The following is a 20,226-nucleotide window of genomic DNA, read 5'->3' as shown; positions in this document are numbered from 1 at the left end:
AAATTAAAATGATTTTTTTTTTCAAAATAAAGATAATGCTGAATATATTAAAATGTCAAATCTTTGGTGGGACAATTTTCCACGACAGTAACGATATTACATTATTTTTATGCTGAACAGATATTTCCTGTTTAAATTTATTCTTTTACTGTAAATAATGAACCTGTTGGGATTTATATGAAATTAAAGCTGTGAATAAAAAAAAAATATGGATTTCCAAAAAAAAAATACTTGATTTGTGAGTTTCTATACAATATCCTGATTTTATTTCATAGAATAGATTTCATAAATAAACATGCTTTTACATTCGAGTTGTTTAAGTGTCCATGCATGTCATAAAGGCTAACAATGAATGAGTTCTCTCAACTGTCTCTCTAACCCAATAAATATACAACTGTGGATTCACAAATATTCTGAAGCTCTTGCAACTCCGAAGCATTCTTCAATTGCTGTTTAAACCTTTTAGCGAACACACTCATCAGATCAACAATGAATCAAATGCACGAGCAGAGAGAATTTTGTCACTTTTGTTTGTAAATCGATAAATATTTGCATAAGCTGCATAAAGTGGCTCGGCGAGCAATTCAAATCGAGCACTTTGTTGAATTTTGAGTCGTCAACTGCCTGTATAAACACAGACGCTGCGAAAAATACAAATTTTCCATGGAAATTTTGCTACTTTAGTTGCATAGTCAGTCTTGAGTGGCAGAAAAATATTAGTTTTACTTCTCTCGCAAACAGTTGTGACGGAATCAGTTTTACACATTATCAAACTAACTTCTACAACTAAAAACTGAAGATTGGAAAGGTACTTGAAAAAAAACTGTACAAAAAAGATTTGTAATTACAAAACGTACACAATATTAGCTCATTATAGCACCTTTTCGATGGATCATCTCAAGAAAATAAAGCGTCATAGTAAAAAGCTGCTGAAATGTCAGGGCGTAACAAAGAAAGAATCAAAGTACAAATGAAATTTCAAAGGTCAAATATCTTCAACCTGACACTTCAAATTAGATCAATAAGAAAGAAAAGTCCGTTTGCTTTTCAAACTGGCATGATTAGGAAAAATGGCACTGACAGTTCTTTTCCCAACAAATGGAGATTCCTCCTCGACACAGCAGTTCACACGTAGGCCTCGGCCCGGCGCGACCTGAACCTGAGGAAAAAGTTCTTCCAGGTGAGCAGGGTCTTGCCGGACCAGACCCAGAAGCTGGAGGTGATGCCGACAATGAGCGCCATCAAGTACTTGATCATGAAAACCTCAAAGTTGGGTTTCATCAGCTCGAGGGGCTTTCCGGACGCCAGGGGCGGGGGGCACGGGATGGAGTATGAATTGTGCGCCTTGCACATCTCGTAGTTCCACGTGAGCATCCACTTGTCGTGGTAGTACTGCTCGTAGAACAGGCAGCCGAGCACCGAGGCGGCCGGCACCAGGTACAGCACTGAGAACACCCCTATCCGGATCATAAGCTTTTCCAGTTTGTCCGTCTTGGTGCCGTCGTGCTTCATGACCGTGCGGATGCGGAAGAGGGACACAAATCCGGCCAGCAGGAAGATGGTGCCCAGCATCAGGTAGATCAGCAGAGGCACCAACACGAAACCTCGGAGGGCGGTCGGGTCCCACTGGCCGACGGTGCACACCCCGCTCAGGACGTCACCTGGAAATTGCGCAAAAATTAGTCCCAAAGTCAAATTTAACAAAACTAAATAAAATAAATGTAAAAGCCGAGACCAGAAATTAAAAATTTCTTCAACTTAATAGGAAAAGTGTGGCATGTAAATGAAAGTCAGTTTGACAGTGAGAAATGATTTCATTTTCAATATTTGAATATGCGGAAATAAAATTTCTTAAACAAAGCTAAATTAACGAGGAGCTTATGATATCTACACCGTAAATAAATTTTCTCAACCTTTTCCCATAAGATAAATGTAAATTTTTTTATGTTGACTAACCTATTGATTTTATTTTTCTATCTTAATTGGGGTGATATGAACGAGATTTGGTAAAATTTTTATCAATTTTGGTCGGGCCAATTTTGAGAAAAAAAAAATATTTTAGAAAATTCCCATAAGAAAAACTATTAAATTTTAAAAATTCAGTACTCCTGATAAATTCAATTTTTCTCGCAATGTCTCCTTGGAACAAAACATTGCTAAATGTAGAGAAAAATTAACATCAAAACAAATCGGGCCGTTACTTTTTTTCCAAAGCCTCTCCTTATAAATTGTAAAAATTGTTAATATTCCCATAAATTGTCTGTCACATCTTCTTTTAAATTTTTAAATTTTAACTCAGCTTGTGAAAATTGGCCAGTTCATTTCTATGACCGGTAGGTAACAGCATTTGGTGCACAATTATCGACAATAATTGACCTTCAGCTAAAAGTAGCAACCATTAATAAAACTTGTGTGCGCGTTCGTTTCGTTTGTTGCCATCAAGATAGGGCGAAAATCAATTTTTGAGCAGGCGAGCCACGCTGTCAAAACATTTGACTGATGGTAGAGTAAAGCGGCGCCCGCCCGAAATTTTCCCAGCCCAAAACCGCGACTATATAGACAAATTTTAAAGGCAACGCGTTGACAAAGCCAAAGCCCTTTTTTATACAATTTATTGCCACTTGACGCGACTTTCTTGTTTGCACCTCGGGCGGGAATTAAAATGTAAAACACACGCGGTCGGCATCTCATAGAGGCGTAAATTCTTATCCCTGGTTTTTATGCGACCAAAAATGGGCGCAATAAATTTGGTCGCGATGCCACTCGATAAGAGAAGAGGACAAATAAATTTCAAGGGAGAATTATTCTGTGTAGAGATTTTTTTAATACTTTCGTTTTACACTCAGAGAAACGCGCATTTGCATAATACGCGCGTTTCTTGTCACTCCTCATTCTAGCTGAGAAGAACCACTCAAACAAATGACCAACTCTCGAGTGGATTATTTGAAATGGAAGAGAGGAGAAGCGGCCATTTGGAATGAGACGTACTTGGATTCGAGGCTGCGGCTGACAATACGATTGAATTTGAACCTCTTTGACCCTTTCAACAAAATGAATCCAAAAAGGCTTCACACAAATATTAATGATTCATAAATTTAGTGGGTTTTTTCCTGTAAAAAAGGATTTTTCTTTTTGTATAAAAGTCGGATTTTCTAGCTTTTCAACCTGAATTTTCATCGACTGAAAACAAATTAGTTTTTAAGGCCAATTTCTACTTCATTATTTCCATTTCAGAATATGTCTCACGGTAAAAAGTATAATATAATGTGTTCATAGTAATATTTGAATTTCCGTTTCAGGTTTGTTTTTTAAGTTAAGAGACATTTTACTAAAATGTGCGAGAAAAATTATGAACATGTTCTTTTACACAAATATGCATAGTCTTTCTTGCAAAGAGTTGCCAAGCAAAAGACAAAAGATATGCAATTTCATTTAAATAAATAATGTATGATTTTTTATTTATCCATATTATCAATATTTTCTTATTTGAATTATCTTTAAAATTTATGCACTACTTTTCGAGCTAAAAAACTTCATTGTGCTTCATTGAACCAAACCAACTTATTTTTGTTTGAAGAAATTGACGCTCGAGAGATGATCATGGAAATGAAGAGATTGGGCTTATCCTCGTTGCAAAAATAGTATTTGAATTTTGTTTCAAATGTTGTTTTTGCATTTGTTTGAAGAAGTTGTTTTTGAATAAAAAAAATTCTCTTCATTTCCACAACTTATTTTTATTTTAAATTGAGCATTTAAATAATTTTCTTTTTAATAAATCTGAGAATTCTTTAATTGAGGTGCCATAAAATAGTGAAAAAATTTATGAGGGAGATAATTTTCAAAATGAGTCGCAATTTTATACTTATGCTTTTTTTGTCATTTGTTATTGAAATTTTATTGAAGCCTGGTCGTGATAAAAATCTGCCTGAGAAAGTTCAAAACCTGTCGTCAGTGCACGTACCGGAATTAATTATGCATGGCACTTCGCTTGTCTCGTCATACCTCGCATTTTTGAAAACCAAATTATTCCAAACTTTCACGAGCTGCATTTTTGCCGCCGACAGTAAAACAAGACCAGTTCTCTGTGTCTCTCTCCTACGCCAATTCTAATTTTTTACGATTGCGGTCGTCGCCGCTTTTATTGAAGCCTCGCTCGTGCTATATATTTCAGCGAGTGGAATTCCCGCGGGACTAAAATCCATCGAGCTGTTTTTACGGCCAGCTAGTCTGGCATGCACATGGCCGCACACACCACCCAAAATTCCTCGGCTCGACGACGATTACACAACCCCGTTGTTGCGTAAATTCCGCCCCCTGCCAGCGTCACCCCCACACAGATCCGTCCTGATGAAAAAGACACCCCAATTTCTCAGTGGCTGCGTCCAAATTAGATTTCCTTTCAGCTGCAAATGCGCAACATGACGCCGAGTTATCTCCTCCAGAATAACTAACTCTCCATCGAAGACTCCATTTTTTTAATTTTTCATTATCAATATTTCTGAAATATTTTAATATAATTTTGAAGATTGAACATTCGTGGATTGTAAACGGAATAACATTTGCAAGAAGTTTGAAGATTTATTTGATGTCATCAGAAAAAACCGGCTTTCAATAAATTTACAGATTATATTTATGAGCTCCTCGACCAAACTGTCACATGATATTTTTCACAAAACATCTTTAGGCCTGGCGGGCGTGATAAATAATTTCCTCCATCTTTCTCTGGTGGTAAGGCACACACATGAGAGAGACAAACAACAATGCAGTCAAATATTTTAACGAGAGAGCAGCGATCGTCTCACGTTTCTTTCCTCTCGGGGTCGTGTCTTGTATTTTTTATGCTTTCCATTTTATCAGAGCCTCCCACGCCCCGGAATTTTCGTTTCATTCCACGGCGGCACGAATGAAAATAAAAATGAAAATCGGGGGCCGATAAAGAAGGAAAGAGGCCTCGTTAGCCCACGCGAATAATTTCGGGCAGTCACCTTGAGAATGGTAACACGTCGTAATGAGAGAGCAGCCGCAGTTTGTAAACTAGGCGTTGAGCAGGCAACGCAGCAGCGGCTTTACACCTTCCAACAATGGATTATAAAAAGCCAGCCTGCCTGCATCTGATTGTGAGTTGTTTGCGAGCGAACGAGAAGGAGAGAGACGGAGGGAGCGAGACCAACAACCGGGCGGGACCTTCTTCTACTCGCTGATTGCAGCCTCCCGAGAAAATTCAATTTCAGTTTTTAACTTTATTTGTCAACAATCAGATTGATTGGCAGTAAAATAAATAAAATGACAGAAATGTAATATTTGGTAGGTGGAAATACAATTGAAATCCTGTATTTTCTAAATTTTAATAAATTAATTCAGCAAATCAATTGAATTTGCACATTTTAAAATTATTCACTTTAGGAACATCTGAAATCTTAAGTATATTGGTTTAGGATAAGTAACAAGAGATTATTAAATTTATCAGTATAAATTATTACTATTCATTTTTCGCGGTTGATTCAAACAGAAATTAAAAAATTGTAAAAAAGAAGAAAGGGTTTACGACCAGCAGAATAAATTATGAAAGTCCCTTTATTGCACGTGTCAGGCCTCATTTAGAGACGGCCCTGGAAGGTTGAGCTCACAATAGCGAAAAAGGGGCTGCTTGGCAAACAAAACGCAGCTCAAGTGTGAGAAAAGCATTCTTCACCTGCACGTTTGCCGAGATTTCAAATTCAATACAGAATTATTTCCATGCAGGAAGCTTTCTCCTGCCCAGTCAGGGTGGAATTTTACAGGCATATTCATCGACGAAATAAATTCAATGCATCAAACTTCCTTCTCTCTAGTACATTGAAATGAACCTAAAGTCAAAATATAAAAACTAAATTGCATTCAAAAAGTTAAGTTGCCGTTTTATTTGCCCGCAGAAAAATCTCTACCGTTGCAATAGATTGCAAAAAACCGTTTTCTCTCCTAATGAGGGTTTTCAAATGCTTTGTTTGCCCGGATGATTTGATTCGCCTGAAGCAGGGCGTCTCACTTTTCAGCCTGAATGGAGTCGAAAATGAGCGAGCACGCCACTGCTGTTTTTGTTTTATTGCACTCGCGGCAATTTCCAGTCACGACACGCGTTTAATTTCCAGCCGCTTAAAATTCTCCGAAAACCGAGATCCGTCTCTGGATTTTGGAAATTCTCGATTTGCAATTTTTGATCAAGCAGGTGGCGCTTTTGGAAAGCGCGATCGACTCTCGTCAATACAAAACGCCCGCAGCGTGCTTCAGAGGTCCTATTGAAAGGGACTTTATAATCATACAAATCTCTTTTGGTGAGCGCTAATTTGCGTTGATAATTATACCTGCGTGGCCGGTGCGCCTGGTAATGACAGGCAGGGTCAACGCTCGCATAAATCAGCCCAGCAAATCTGCACACGGCTCCCGATTTTGCCGCAAACTGCCACTTAAAAATCATTTTCTGGCAAAAGTGGCAATTTCGGTTCGATTGGGGAGACGGCCGAGAAAAATTAAATGTTCAGGCAAGCGAGCCAAGAGGCTGAACTTGCAATTACTTAGATCACAAGTCGGAGCACAAACATCTGTGCACGGCTTTAATTCAAAACAACAATAAACATTGAGAGATTTTCATCTCCACAACTCACATTCCTGCAAATTTATGATAAAGAAAAAACACCCATATTACTTTAAAGTGTTTGTTTGAAAAAGTTGACACTTGAGGGGATGATCATGGAAATTGCAGTAAATTGTTTTTAAACAGGTTGGTGCTTGAATTTGTTAGTTTTAATATTTTAATTTTTATGTTAAAACGTGGTGGTTTTCAATTTTGCTGCTTTTTTGTATTTTTCTTGCTCATGAACTATGGTCGCAGATCGTGACCAAAACTGGCAGATCTGTTAGTGAATAAAAAACAATTTTATGCAACGATCGAGGAAAAAGCCTGATACTTTAAAGTAACAATTGTTACAATTATTAATAGTTAATTTCACCAAGAAGCTGCAATTCCATATTTGAAACAAAAAATTTCAAATTTAACCCAAAAGTATAATTTCTAATTTATTATTAAATAATATTTCTCGCGAGATAAATTCATTTTCAGTTTAATTCTGCGCAAAATGGATTTGCGTATGTATGTGAACCGGAGGTCATCCAAATTGTGATAAAATAACAAGGCATGAGAAAATGGTCTGGTTGAAAAAATCATCAATCAAGCGGCTAATGGGCCGGTCGGTCCACAGCGCAACTTGTGGCCCCACCTGTACCACCTTTTCTTCTCCAGAGTCCAAGGCCGGACGCACTTGAAAGAAAAACTCATCTGCTCCAAACACTTTTTGCCCAAACCAATCAAATCGTACTCGCGGGGCACAAATAATGCTAATAGCCCCCCGGGGCAAAAAGAGCCGCATCAATTTTTTCTTCTTCGTTTGGTACTTTCGTGGCCATTGTTTGAACAAAAAAAAACTCGCACAGAGGGCTTTGAGCGATTCATTGAACTTTGCGAATTTCCGGATGGATTTTCGTACCTCGGATAAAATGGCGCGACGACTTCATTTACTTGACGCATTATCAGCTGCGTGCGAGCTTTTATTGTATTTTTTTCACGCCGCTTCTCATTAAGCGCGAGAGGTATAAAGGCAGTTTATTGCTTGCTTTCCAGTAGCCCAAGCGGTTTTGCCACTTCTTCATTCGCGCATAAAAAGCGCTGCTTGATTTGTTTGTGGCAGAACGCGTGTCAATTTCGCTCCAAATCAAAATCTCCGCTTAGGACGCTCGCTTTAATCGGCTCTTCTGCAACGTTCATCATTTTTCGTTGGAGCGATTTGTGTTTCTAATTTCCAGAACTGGTTTTCCTTCTCAGCCGGCGAGAGTGAACGCACTTTAATTTGGCACCGTTACCAATAAGTGCGACTCAGACCAGCGAACTTCAGAGTTTCGGCAATTACACGGAATACGCCATCTCCATTTTTGCCTTTAAGCTCAAAAGGTCAAAAGTAGATTTCCAGCAATTGTGTATTTTTTATTCGATATTGAGCAATTGTGATCAATGCAAAAGAAATATTTATAAAATAACAACATAAAAAAAGTGTTGGAATACAAATTTTCTCCAGAAGTAGAAACATTTCTTTGATTTGAGGCATTTTACTTGCTCACTTTATTAAATGTGTAATGTTCTTTAAATTATTTATTGTGAAATCTTAACAGATAATTCACACAATTGTGCGTAACTCTCGGAGATTAAAGGACCACCTGCTGATTTTAAGTGCCAAATAAATGCTTCAAACAGGTTCTTGCCGAGGAAATATCTCCAGACATTTGAGTTCCGACTCGTTAATAAAAAGATCTCATCATCGCTTACACCGAGGACAAAAAATTGTATGATTCCGAAATTTAATCCCGAAGGATGAATAAAAGGAATGAGGCGAGACGACATTTTTTTCTTCTTCAAAATATACCCAAGATCGGCCACGCTTTGGTGCCCTTTTTCCCCGAAGCCGAATTAGAATAAACAAACCGGACGGAAAAAAATTGTAATTGATTGGGGCACAAAAAGAGGCGTTTGCGGTCACTAATTCCACGTTGGGCGTCAGAGTAGTGTGTGAGGAAAGAAAGAAAGAATCTCTTCTCGAGCAGCCAGCCAGCCAGCACCTTGTTAGCATTTGTGGGCTGATGCTGCTGCTGCCAGTGAGAGAGAAAAAGAGGAGACAAAAAAAGAGAAAAAGATAAACATTTGCAGCAGCCCGAGAGAAGTTGCAACAGTGTGTGAGCCGCGCTCCGCTCACTGGGAGAAAGATTCTTGCTTGGCTGCTTCTCCCTGCTGGGTGTTTCTCTCCGGCCCAAAATAAAAAAATCAACCAGAGTAAGATCAAAATTAAATTTGAAGATTTTAATCTTTAACCAATGCATTTTTCGGGATGAAAATATTAAAGAAATTTTGTGTCGGTACTTTATCGGGCTAGGAATATAATGCGTGGCTCTTTTGCTACCCAGACACCCTCATAAATCACAAAGAAAACATTGTAAAAATGTTCCCTCTCCTATTTATTTTACTGTAAATATTTTCGTCCCTGTCAAAAGTCACAACCTGACTTTGGCTGTTTGTTCCTCCTTTTTCGGAGGGTGCGGGAACAAACGAAAATGGCCTCATACTTGGTATGCACGGAAGAGCTTCCTTTTGTGTCAACGTGGCTTTTGCGCAATGAATTAATTAATCCTCCACGTGAAGAAATTAAGAGGTTTGCGCTGAATTTATGGCCAAATTGCTCAACACGATCCAAGTTGAGTAATTTTCAGTAATATTACAAATTAATATCTTTTTGTTTGAAGAAGTTGAAACTAAAGGAGATGATCATGGGAATGAATAGATCAGGCTTTTCCTCGTTGCAAATATTGCAGGGCCATTTGGTTTTTGAATAAAAATAATTTCTGCGACGATGAAAAGCTCAATCTCTTTATTTCCGATAGTATTTTTCATATTTTTTTTAAAGCGAAAAATAATCTGTCGCAGTTATTTCAGTGAAACTTTTTAGAATCTTTTTCTTTCCTTTTTCTAGATTCAGATTTTAAATTTGTTGAAGACAGATTTTGAATGTCTTTTGGCTTAAAAAAGTAATTTTTGACTTCATATCTCAGTCAGAATAGTCAAACTTTTGGACAATTCTCATAAAACCGAATTTAATCGATATTCGATTTTTAAATAGGAAATAAGCAAAATAAATTCTGGCTGTTTGGTTTTTGACTTGGCAGCAACAAATTACTACACGCTCCTCTGCAGTACGGTTCAGGTGAATATTTATATTTCCAGTCCATTATCAAGATTATGAAATGCTTTAAACGAGGACTCCGCACGAAAAGCAGCGATTATACTCACAATTGCCTTGCATGTTTTGCGCACGTAATGTGAAAAAACACGCCCTAAAGTGCGAGGGAGGGAAAGTGGTGATTTCGAGCATAAAGTTTGGTGTCTGCCTCCCAAAATTTTCCGCTCCACCCACAATCGAAGAACAAAAAACCACTTTTCTAAAATAAACAAAAATCGTATTCGTTTTGAAAAGAGGCGCTTTCAATTTTGTTAAAGGAGCACATTTTTAAGTTTCGAAAAATAATTCAGTTTGTGTAACACAAGTTTTTACGATCAGAATTGGGCTGTGCGTTATTGATTGGCTGATAAAAAAGCTTTGGCGGCGCAGATCAATAGGCGACCCGAAATAAAAACGACACCTCAGCTGCCTTATCAAAAGGGACGACAGGCTTTTCATTTCGTCTGATAAAAAACAAGCGACAAAGAGACCAAGTCGCAAATAATGCCGACAGATGCTTGTTGGCAAACAACTAAAGCACTTTTAATTTAATTCGCCCGGCTTGGTGAGAAAATTTCAGCTGCCCAAAATGGCACCAAATGTTTGAAACTCTACATTAGAAGTTTGAATTCAAAAAAAATTTCAAAATAAGCAAAAATTTGTTTTTAAAAGTTATATTAATATTTTGGCAACATTAATTTAAATTAATAAAATTTGTGACGTACTTTTAAGTAAAATAATAATTCATTCCTTCTTTTTATAATCATTTTGAAGACTTTCGTGAATACTCTATCGTACATGATGGGAACAACTCAATTTGCGGCCAAAATCTAGTTTTCAGGTGCGAAATCGAATCCGGAGAAAGAAACTTGACGCTGAGCAGAACCCATAGAGTCGTGGCCGGCCAGCGTGTGGATCAGTTTCTTCTTTGCCTGCGCCGAATATCTGAGATTCCTTTCTCGCCCTCGTTTGGTTTTTTCTCGCTAGCTCGCTCGCTGGGCACTTGACAAAATAAATAAATACAAAAAAATACCCACGCCACGAGTGCTCGCTCGATGCAGCGCGGCGCTTGACAAATTTATCACCGGTCGTTAAGATTCTCGAAATCAAAAAATCGAGGGGACTTTTATTTTATTTGATTAACGGGGGAGTTTTTTTCTCTTCGGTACGAAAACGAGCTGCTTCCTGCTTCGGACGTGGGTGGCGAGTGAGAAAATCTATTTCGGTCTTTTCAAACATTTGAACGCCAGATGCCGGCGAGATTGTCAGCCGAGGGAATAAATATTCTGCGCCGCAATCAGATCTATCTCTTGGTAATCTGCATATTATAAGCGGCGTGGAATTAATTGACTTTTGACCCGCGTCTTAATTGGATATTTCTCCATCCGAGAATTCATCAGGCGGGAAGCGAAACAAAAGCACGACGCGCTTTTGGTGATTTATCATTTCCAGAATAATTAACAGGCTTGTCACGATCGGTCAGCTTCAAAGGGAAACTTGCCTCGTTTCAGTTTCCTTATCAAGGAAAACAGGAAACGTCATTTTCTTTTCTTTTCAATCCAACCCTTTCATAAAGTAAATATTTGTCCCAGATTAGTCAATAAACTTGGACAGAAAAGTTGATATAAAAAAAATTTGGTAAATTGTTTTTGAATTGCTTAAAAATTAAAAAAATATTTTTTTCTCGAAAATCGTATAACAAAGAAAAATGACAAAAATCTACAGTACGGAGTCCTTTTTCATTTTTAGCTTTGATTTTTACGGTTTTTTTAATTCAATTGATCCTCACAAAAACTGTGCCGATGACTAAAACTTTATTATTTTTAAATTTTTCTGAAAGTAATCCCTAATAAGTTGGAGTGCAAAATGTTCAATTTTCATGTAAGACTGTTTTTACTTTCAAATTAAAAAAAATTATCATGGTCTCGAATTTTGTAAACTTTTGAAATTTTTGAAAAGCCCTACCTTCGACCTTTCCCATGGCAAGGACGGTGATGGTCTTGACGGCAGGGACGGCCCAGGCGGCCAGGTGGAAGTACTGCGAGTTTGCCTCGATGGCCTCGTGGCCCCACTTGAGGCCGGCGGCCAGGAACCAGGTGAGGGTGAGAACCACCCACCAGATGGAGGAGGCCATGCTGAAGAAGTAGAGGACCATGAAGACAATGGTGCAGGCCTGGTGCTTGGTGCCCTGGGTCACGGTGGACACCATTTGCAGCCTCGGCAGGTTGGACGGCGGCGGAAAAGGGTCCCTGCACGCGATTTGGTCGCCTCGAATGAAGCCGGCCACGTAGGCGGCCGACACGGCCAGGTAGCAGCCTGAGAGGAAGATGATGGGCCGCTCAGGGTAGCGGAAGCGGTTCGTGTCGAAGAGGAAGGTGAGCACGGTGAAGAGGCAGGACACCAGGCACAGCACGGACCACACGCCGATCCACACGCGCGCAAACTGCTTCTCCTGGTTGCTGAAGAACATCTCGTCGCACGGCGCGCCACAGTCCTTCTCCTCGATGGTGCCCACCCGGAGGGTGTAGTCCAGGTCCTTCGAAACCCTGAACTGCTCAGGACACGCGAATCCGTATCTGAGAACAAGCAAAAGAAAAACGTCAAAATTGCATTTCAAACGAAAATAAATATTAAAAAATATGCTCGCAATTTTTAAAATTTGCGGGTCAAATTAAATTTTAATTTTCATCGTAATGCATGCCGCTCATGAAAAACTTTTTTAACCACCTTCTTTTTTGCAAAGAGGAAGTTGAAAAAATAAATAAATAAAAGGACAATTGATCCCAAAAGGCGGTCTGCTGATACTCTTAAACCTAGGGTTTTTTTGTGTTTCGAAACTAAATCTAAATTGGAGGTATTGAATAAAACATTAAAAAAATAAAATAAAATAAAAAATCAATAAATAATACAAAATAATAATATGCATCTAATTGTAAGCCCTGGAAATTTCTGGAAAATTTACATTACAGTATGCTATTGACTAACTCCATTACTTAATTAGTATGCATTTTTTTATTTGAATAATTCCCAATATTAATTTCTATTTTTTCATCAAAAAACCTCTTAGCGGGTTTAAAATTTAAATTGCTCAATACTTTAAAGTATCAACAGACCGCAGGTCACCTTTGGGGTCAGTTGTCATGTTATTTTTTCATTTTTCTCTTTGCAACGAGTTTTCAATTTTTCATGAAGTCCACCTCAAAAGTTATTGTTCAATTTACATTAAATTTGATCTAAATTTGAAAACTCCAAATTTATATTTAGCACGCTTCACGCTTCAAATTGAAACCTACCAAAGGTTCAAAGGTTGGTTTTGTCTGGCTCAGGTTACTAGAGCTCAGGTGACGCGACCTGATACAAAGAATTTTGTGCTTGTTTATCAGCAAGCTCAGGTCAGGTTGACCGATTTCTGATTTCTGACCCTCCAGGTCGTGAAACTTGACCCTGAATGGCCACCTGAGACCAAATAGTATAGTTTTGGGTGGCTTTTGAAATAGAAGCTAGTGTCAAAAAGTGTCAGCCAAAGGTGGTTTGCTATGCCACCCACCAAGGGTGCACCTGACTCAGGTCAGGTGTCCAAAATGATTGTGAATCTTGAAGTTGAAATATCAATTTGCCAAGGAATTGCGAGGACTATAGAAACAAACACGTCTAATTCCATATTTAAGTTTAAAACACAGAGACGACGAGGTTTTTATCGGTTTTTATATCAACAGAATAATAAAATAAATTGCAGTAACTTTAATAAATTCGTGAAGCTTGAAGAAGCTTCATTAAGAAAATAAAATTAATGCGTTTGGCAACTTTGGTGTTGAATAATTCAATTTCATTTGTAAGTAGCCTCTAGTGTAGATTAAAACTTCGGTCCAAAGGTCTTTAATTAATCATCTAGAGTTAAGTCGGAGAATTCATTCTGAGAAACAGAAACCATAAAATTTTCATCTCCAATAATGTCTAAAAGGATAATAAATATTTAAGAATGACAAACACATGAAATATTGAATATTATTTTTTCCTACATAAATTAAAAAAAGTTTAGTTCATATTGTATTTAAATTATGTATTTTTCAATTCATTTAGTAGAATGTTTCAATTAAATTAATAATTATGATTTTTTTTTCAAATTTTAATAAAATTTGATTTGTAAGTCAACTAAAAATTCAGTTTTTTCTTAATTAATTAATTAATTAATATTAATTACTTTAATTAATGTATTGACAAAAGGGACAAAATAATTCACCTGTATCTGCCTCCATCTGAAGGGTATCCTCTGGGATAAGCAGGATTCGGACTGAAGTCACTCGGAGAAGGGTTGAAGCCTGGGGAGGGGAGTTTTCCCAGGTGAGTGGGAAAGGTGTCGACACCGGCGAGGGTGTTGTCCCAGTGTCCGAGGCCGCCAGGGTCCTGGTGGTGTCCGCCGCCGGGGGCGGCCGAACTGGTCTTGTTCTCGCCGACGCAGATGTTGCCGTCGGTCGGGTTGGGGAATTTGTTGCAGTCGAGGCCCTCAGGCCACTGGAAGCCGAAGCGGTTCATCAAACTCTCGCAGCCGTTCTTGGCCGACAGACACAGCGAGCGGCACGGAGGAAGCGGGTACTCGAGGACCGTGCAGACCGGCGCGTACACGCTGCACAGGAAGAACTGCAGGTCGGGACTGCAGTTGACCTTGACCAGGGGGAAGTAGACGTGGACCTCGAGGCCCGCGTCCTCCTGCTTCTGCTGGTTCAGCAGGTTGGGCATGATGGTCTGGTTGTACGGCATGTCCAGACAGAAGGGGATCGTGATGGCCTCGCAGCGCTCGTGGTGCGGCAGACTGTCCTTGTCGGACACCCGCGACGACTGGATCGGCGAGGCGCCGCTCGTCCGGCCGACCACCGCCGCCAGCACTGCCAGCAAAATCGACACCCGTCCGACCATTTCCTAGCTGCGGTCACTCTCTGTCCATGCTGGAACGCGCCACTCGGACACCTCCGTCCGTACGCACACAACACTGGAAACTATGCTCAGCACTCAGCAGACGAAAAGTTGAGTACTGCGTCGGGCCTCAAAACTCAAGATCGATCGATTCGTTTCGATTCTTCCGAATTGGGGGCTGATCGCCGCGACAGCTCTCTTGATAAGCAGCAGCACGGTAAAATCGAGTGCGGCGATCAGCTTCTTGCTTTTCAGAATTCCTGTAAATTTGAAAATGGAATTAGATCTTGGTATTATTTTTAATTTAATATATAAGTTTTGGCACATTAAAAGTCCATTCGAATTATTTTTGAAATTCTCTTTCAAGTTTAAACACGTTTAAAATTATACCTGGGCGCTTCGATTGTCTTATGTGGGGACCCATGAGGAACATCTGCAAGCCATCTGTTTGCGTTTGCGTAGAAAAATGGCCGGGACCCCCCCTTCGGCGGCTCGTCGGCGCGCACCACCGCATGCGCGCACCTGCTTCATCTTGTCTCTAGAAACTCCCATCAGAGAGCGCTTGTGGTTGGATCCTCTGCTCTGCAAAACATAAAACGCAGGTCGCCGAGTTGGGTTATTTTTAACACACAGATGACACAGACTAACAAATAATTATAATAGAGTCTGTGTTATTACATTACAGTTGACATGAGCACCAGACCCGATAATATCTTTCTAGATTGGCAGGACTTGTATCATTAAATACAAATATAATTTTCAATTTAAAATTAAATTTATTATTGTTATTTTACATTCTTTAGCGCATATTTTTTTTATTTGGCCATTTTTTAGTAGAGAAAAAATTATTATTAGCAAATTTTTGTATTTATGTTTTTTTTTATCTTAATAATACCTAATACTTCTACTTCATATTAATATTTCGCGTTCAAAAAGTTGTAAATGAAAATTGAAAAATCAATTTATTTCTAGAATTAAACTAGAAAATTAACCATATTTAAATATAATATATTTTACTTATTTCTTATTTTAAATTGTTGGTTTTTCTGATTTTTGTGTGTGCTATTCTTACTCATGAAATAGAGTCACAAACCTTGACCAAAACGGATAGAGCCATATTTTTTAATAAAAACAATTTTTCAATGAGGACAAAGCCTATTTTCTTCACTTATTAATTCCATGATGGTCTCCTCAAGTGCAAATTTTTTCTTCAATCTAATAAATATATCTGAATCATTAAAATGAACGTTTAATTAAAATTTAATAATGAGCATATCTTTGACTTATGCGTTATGAGTGGAATCCATTGATATAGAGAAATTAAAAAAAAAAACATATTGTTTTGATCCAGGATTTTCTTGCATTTTTTTATAATGAAAACGAGTGGAGTTCTGAAAAGGTGAAGGAATGAAGAAATGAATAAAAATGCATTTTGCACGTGTTGTGTCATTTAAAACAGTCCAATTAAGTGGCTAATATTTATTGTATTTCATTTGAATGAGTTCACATTATCTAAAAGTGAATAATTTTACAGAAGGAAAATAATAATTATTTCTTATTCTTATCAAATCATATTATTGAAAAAATAAAACTCAAAGGGAAAATACAAATGTAACGAAACGGCAGCACCTCTAGCGAACAAGTCGCTACAACGCGGAGCCTAAAAAAGCTTCACGCCAGCGGTGGCCAAAGGAAAATTAGGGGAAATTACAAAAACAGCTATTTTTCATAACAGAAATAAGCTTATTTAAGGTTATCTGTACATTTAATTTTTCCACAAACAAGGAAACAACTCTCGTTTCAATTTGGTTACTCAGCATTTCACCCGTCCATATTAAATATTGGCCAATCAACAACGAAAACAAGCCACAAATGCACACTTTTGCTGAATTGGTCGTCCCCACATTTTTTCTTTATTTTATATATCGACAAGTGGTACACAGGCCTGCTACACATTCCAATTTAATGCGAAGGCAATTTATTTTCATATATATCGAGAAGGCTTATCGACGACGAGACACTGGAATATCAGACTGGCTGCGGCGCGGGCAAAAAGTGGTGCTAAAAAGACGACAAGCAGGCAACAACGGTTCAGGTTTTTCAAATCGACCTTGGATTTTTTCACAAAGAGTGCAGAGAGCAGCTTTGCAGCTCGCGAAGGGGACGAGGGGGGTATGACTCTGAGAGAGTGAGAGAGAGAGAGACGGCGACGAGTTGCATATATGTGCAATTGCACGTGCGGTAATGAGTTGATCAGTTCAAGTGAATAGCCGCTCCTTCGCACACTTCGCTCCTGCTTGCAATCCCTCAGATTTAAACTTGGCGAAAGCGGCTGGCAATCATTATTTGGACAATTTTTCACTGAAAAGGTAATTTGAAATTATCAATGATAATTTTCACATTTTGATTATTTCGTTTTATGTTATAAATGCATGCATTGATGTACTCACTAGTTTAAGAAAAGTGTTTTTTCTACTTTTTTCATGAAATTACAAAATTAAATCACTGCAATATATTATAGTTTTTTCCATTGAAAGGATTTTACTATCAATTTAATCACTGTACTAAAAAAAACATTCAAATGAATAGAAAAAAATATCTGATCGCATTTTTGTTCTATTTTGCTTTTTTTAATAATAAAAATATTTAAAATACTTTAAAATTTGATGGACTTTTGAAGTTTTAAATATGCACCGGTTTAATTTTGAGACATCCTGCTTTTTGCCTCCATGATATTTTCTGGATTATCGCAAGCGGAGTATGCAGCAATAGATTTGCATAGACAATTGACATAGAGGGTTCGTTGCTATCCCCTGCATGCTTATGTAGTTTCTTTTCCGTGCACCAATATACATATTTATTTGCGCGTAAAGAGGCCAAGGCGAAATCTCAAGAGTGCACGCGCCGCAAGATGCTTTGCCAATTTACCCCTTCCCCTGTGTTCTCAAGTGCAGTGAAGAGAAAATAATGCACTTTGCCGTTTTCGCTGCACGTGTACTCGTTCAAGTAGAGGCAGAGCTGCACACACAGATATGAATCTCTCCGTACGTGTGCATATTTAATGTGCAATAATTATCTATTGCAATAATAATTCTCGCTCGGCGCGCGCAGCTATTTTCGTTCCGTTCCTAGCCGAGAGCAACTTTCTTCTCTGCCATTCTTTGACTTGATAATTGTGATGTTTTGCAATTATTGCAATAAAATCGCTTTTATTTGCAATTCTCCTAAGTGAGAGGTATGATCGTTTCTAGATTAAAATTATACTTTTTAAATTTCATTAATATCAATTTATTAACTGTATTTTTCCTCCTATTTTATTTTGCGGCTATATTTTCTTTTAAAGAATAAATTAACAAAATAGATTTGTCTAAACTGAAACTTGGAAAAAATCCTGAAGATTTAATTGTTTGAATAATGTTTTCTTTTCTGTAGATTTGAGCATGGTGAACAAAAAAGAAGCCAGCAGCAGCAAAAGCGTCGGCATTGCGGCTAGAGCAATTTCTCGATCATCCTCTTCGTCCAGCAGCAGCAACTCGAGTCCTGCGCCAAAGCCCGCTTCGAACCGCATGTGCGCCCAGTGCCAAAACCACGGCCTCAAAATTCCCGTTCGCGGACACAAACGTCGCTGCAAGTTCAGGTAAAAAATTCGTCTATTTTATTACAGCATAATAAAAATTACTGTTGAGGATGCAGATTCATGCTGAAATTGGACTCAAAATTAAAGCTCCTTTTCCTTTCACAATTTCTTAACCTTAAAACAAATCAATATTTTGCTTAATCTGAAAAAAATTCAATAAAATGTTCTTATTTCATTTTTTTACTCTTTTGCATAATTAACTTTTTTTAATATTTGTAAATAATTTTTTGAAAATAATTTAAACTGCAGAAATTTTGAGAAAAATCACACCCATTTACCTTCTAAAGAGCCTTTCTATTTCATTTCTCTGCAATCCAAATGTTGAAAATGTTGGTGTAGAGCATAACTAATTTATGGAGTACTACTATAAAAACATTTTGAAAACTAAAACTCCGATATTTATCAAGAAACGGCTGGTTTCATAACTCCAGATTCCAGATTTCTTGAAACAAAAATTTAATTTATTTTATTATTATTATTGTTTTTAAGATTGTGCAACTGTCAGAACTGTTTGCTGGTCAAGGAGCGGCAACGCATTGTTGCTCTGCACCTGTACGTGCGCAGGGCGCAGCAGCAGGAGGAGGACGCGGCGGAGGCGGCCAAAGCGGCGGCCCTCAGCCGCAATCCTCCCCTGCAGTCTCCACTCCTCGAAGGCGCAGATTTGTACAGGGTGGCCGGGGTGGCGGCCCCCATTCCCGACTACCATCACTCCAACAGCGTGGCTGCCGCTGCCGTCAGCTCGGCCTATTTGGTTGCCGAAGGTAAAATTAAGTTAAAATTAATTTTTAATTATTATTATTTATTCTTCTACTTATTAAATTATAATTAATTTTATTCTGCATTTGTAGCGGAAAAACAGAGAAAAAATATTATGTTTGAGGAACTGCTGAAGCTAAGAGACGAGTTCCAAATATCAGAGGAAGCAATGCCTTTTCTTTTGTGCGTTTTGAAACTTACAGGATCGTATGAGGAAGCTTCTGTGAGAATTAAAAAAGGTAAGGCCAGAATATAAAAAATTTAGAGTTTCATTAAACTTTTCTCATTGCAGAACTAAACGAGTTAAATGCTCTGCCAGGACAGCCTGGATTTAAAAAGAGCATCCACTTGTCAGCATTTTCAAGCATGCACCGTCCATACTTTATGTAAATTTTTGCACTTTAAAAGTTCTGAGGTTAAACACTTTGCTGATACAAAAAAGTTTTCATCAATAAATGCAAAAGTGGAAAAAGCTATCGGAAAATTTATACACATCCTTAATATTTTGTATGAAATAAAAGTATTAAAAATATAAGAAATTAATTATCATTAATTATTGTTGTGCGGCGATTCGGATGCATAATTCATGTTATTTTTTAAAGTTGATTTTTTTATGCTCGTCCCCTTATCTTGTATTTCTCCTCACAGCGATACATTGGCGACACCTTGTGTGTGATACAAATAAATTAGTATGATTTTGATTTCTCCTGTGAGCCGCTCGAGTTATTATTTCGCCGACCGGTCCCAAGTAGGGCTATAAAACAAGGTCAGTAAGTCTTTCGGGGGGTCATACTCAGTGGGGGGCTTCCAGCCGTCAACGGCTGGTGAGCCGCAAGCATATTATTTTGGATTAGTTTGAAGATTGTTGAATTGAATAAAATTAACCCTAGACGAATTATTAAACAGGTAAATATGAAACTAGCACACCTAAATCAAGACTTAAAGTGGTGTTGGGCCTAGGCTGGCGAAACAAGGCACAACCCTGTCCCCTAGCAGGTGCCAAGCCAGTTCCTAGTATAAAGCGGTATAAAGGATAAAGGTCGGTACACTCAGCGGGCATTCCCACCCACCGAGTTTGAGTTTGAAGTGATACCACAATTTTTGCCCAATTTTTATAACACATTTTTT

At 38.2% G+C, this 20,226-nt stretch overlaps 2 protein-coding genes across 3 annotated transcripts; one reads left to right on the top strand and one right to left on the bottom strand.

Annotated features, from left to right (window-relative positions):
* Window positions 1-241: 241 nt before the first annotated feature.
* Window positions 242-15,192, bottom strand: LOC132195269 (frizzled-1). Its single transcript, XM_059617164.1, has 4 exons — window positions 15,096-15,192; window positions 14,035-14,965; window positions 11,760-12,370; window positions 242-1,661 (listed from the first exon to the last, which is right to left on the bottom strand). The coding sequence occupies exons 2-4, from the start codon at window positions 14,706-14,708 to the stop codon at window positions 1,126-1,128; spliced, it is 1,821 nt and encodes a 606-aa protein (XP_059473147.1). The 5' UTR covers window positions 14,709-14,965; window positions 15,096-15,192; the 3' UTR covers window positions 242-1,125.
* A 1,597-nt stretch (window positions 15,193-16,789) lies between these two features.
* LOC132195298 (doublesex- and mab-3-related transcription factor A2-like) lies at window positions 16,790-19,811 on the top strand. 2 transcript variants are annotated; one of them, XM_059617208.1, is made up of 5 exons: window positions 16,790-17,074; window positions 18,138-18,342; window positions 18,832-19,103; window positions 19,191-19,337; window positions 19,391-19,811. In XM_059617208.1, exons 2-5 carry the CDS (start codon window positions 18,146-18,148, stop codon window positions 19,486-19,488), a joined length of 714 nt encoding a protein of 237 aa, XP_059473191.1. In that variant the 5' UTR covers window positions 16,790-17,074; window positions 18,138-18,145; the 3' UTR covers window positions 19,489-19,811. The 2 variants fall into 2 exon arrangements, with proteins under 2 accessions (XP_059473191.1, XP_059473193.1); XM_059617210.1 differs by lacking the exon at window positions 16,790-17,074 and adding an exon at window positions 17,813-17,940.
* The last annotated feature ends 415 nt before the right edge of the window (window positions 19,812-20,226 follow it).

This window comes from Neocloeon triangulifer, unplaced genomic scaffold (assembly GCF_031216515.1).
Source record: "Neocloeon triangulifer isolate White Clay Creek 2 clone unplaced genomic scaffold, ASM3121651v1 ptg000009l, whole genome shotgun sequence".
NCBI classification, from domain to species: Eukaryota; Metazoa; Arthropoda; class Insecta; order Ephemeroptera; family Baetidae; genus Neocloeon; species Neocloeon triangulifer.
Note: the sequence above shows the minus strand (reverse complement) of the source record. Positions and strands in the feature narration are given on the sequence as shown.

Coding starts and splice junctions, on each gene's coding strand:
- LOC132195269 (XM_059617164.1), bottom strand. CDS start 14,708: ATGGTCGGACGGGTGTCGATTTTGCTGGCAGTGCTGGCGGCGGTGGTC. Junction 12,371..14,034: donor TCAGATGGAGGCAGATACAG/GTGAATTATTTT, acceptor GCTTGTTCTCAG/ATACGGATTCGCGTGTCCTG. Junction 1,662..11,759: donor TGCCATGGGAAAGGTCGAAG/GTAGGGCTTTTC, acceptor CGCAATTTCCAG/GTGACGTCCTGAGCGGGGTG.
- LOC132195298 (XM_059617208.1), top strand. CDS start 18,146: ATGGTGAACAAAAAAGAAGCCAGCAGCAGCAAAAGCGTCGGCATTGCG. Junction 18,343..18,831: donor AAACGTCGCTGCAAGTTCAG/GTAAAAAATTCG, acceptor ATTGTTTTTAAG/ATTGTGCAACTGTCAGAACT. Junction 19,338..19,390: donor TTCTGTGAGAATTAAAAAAG/GTAAGGCCAGAA, acceptor TTCTCATTGCAG/AACTAAACGAGTTAAATGCT.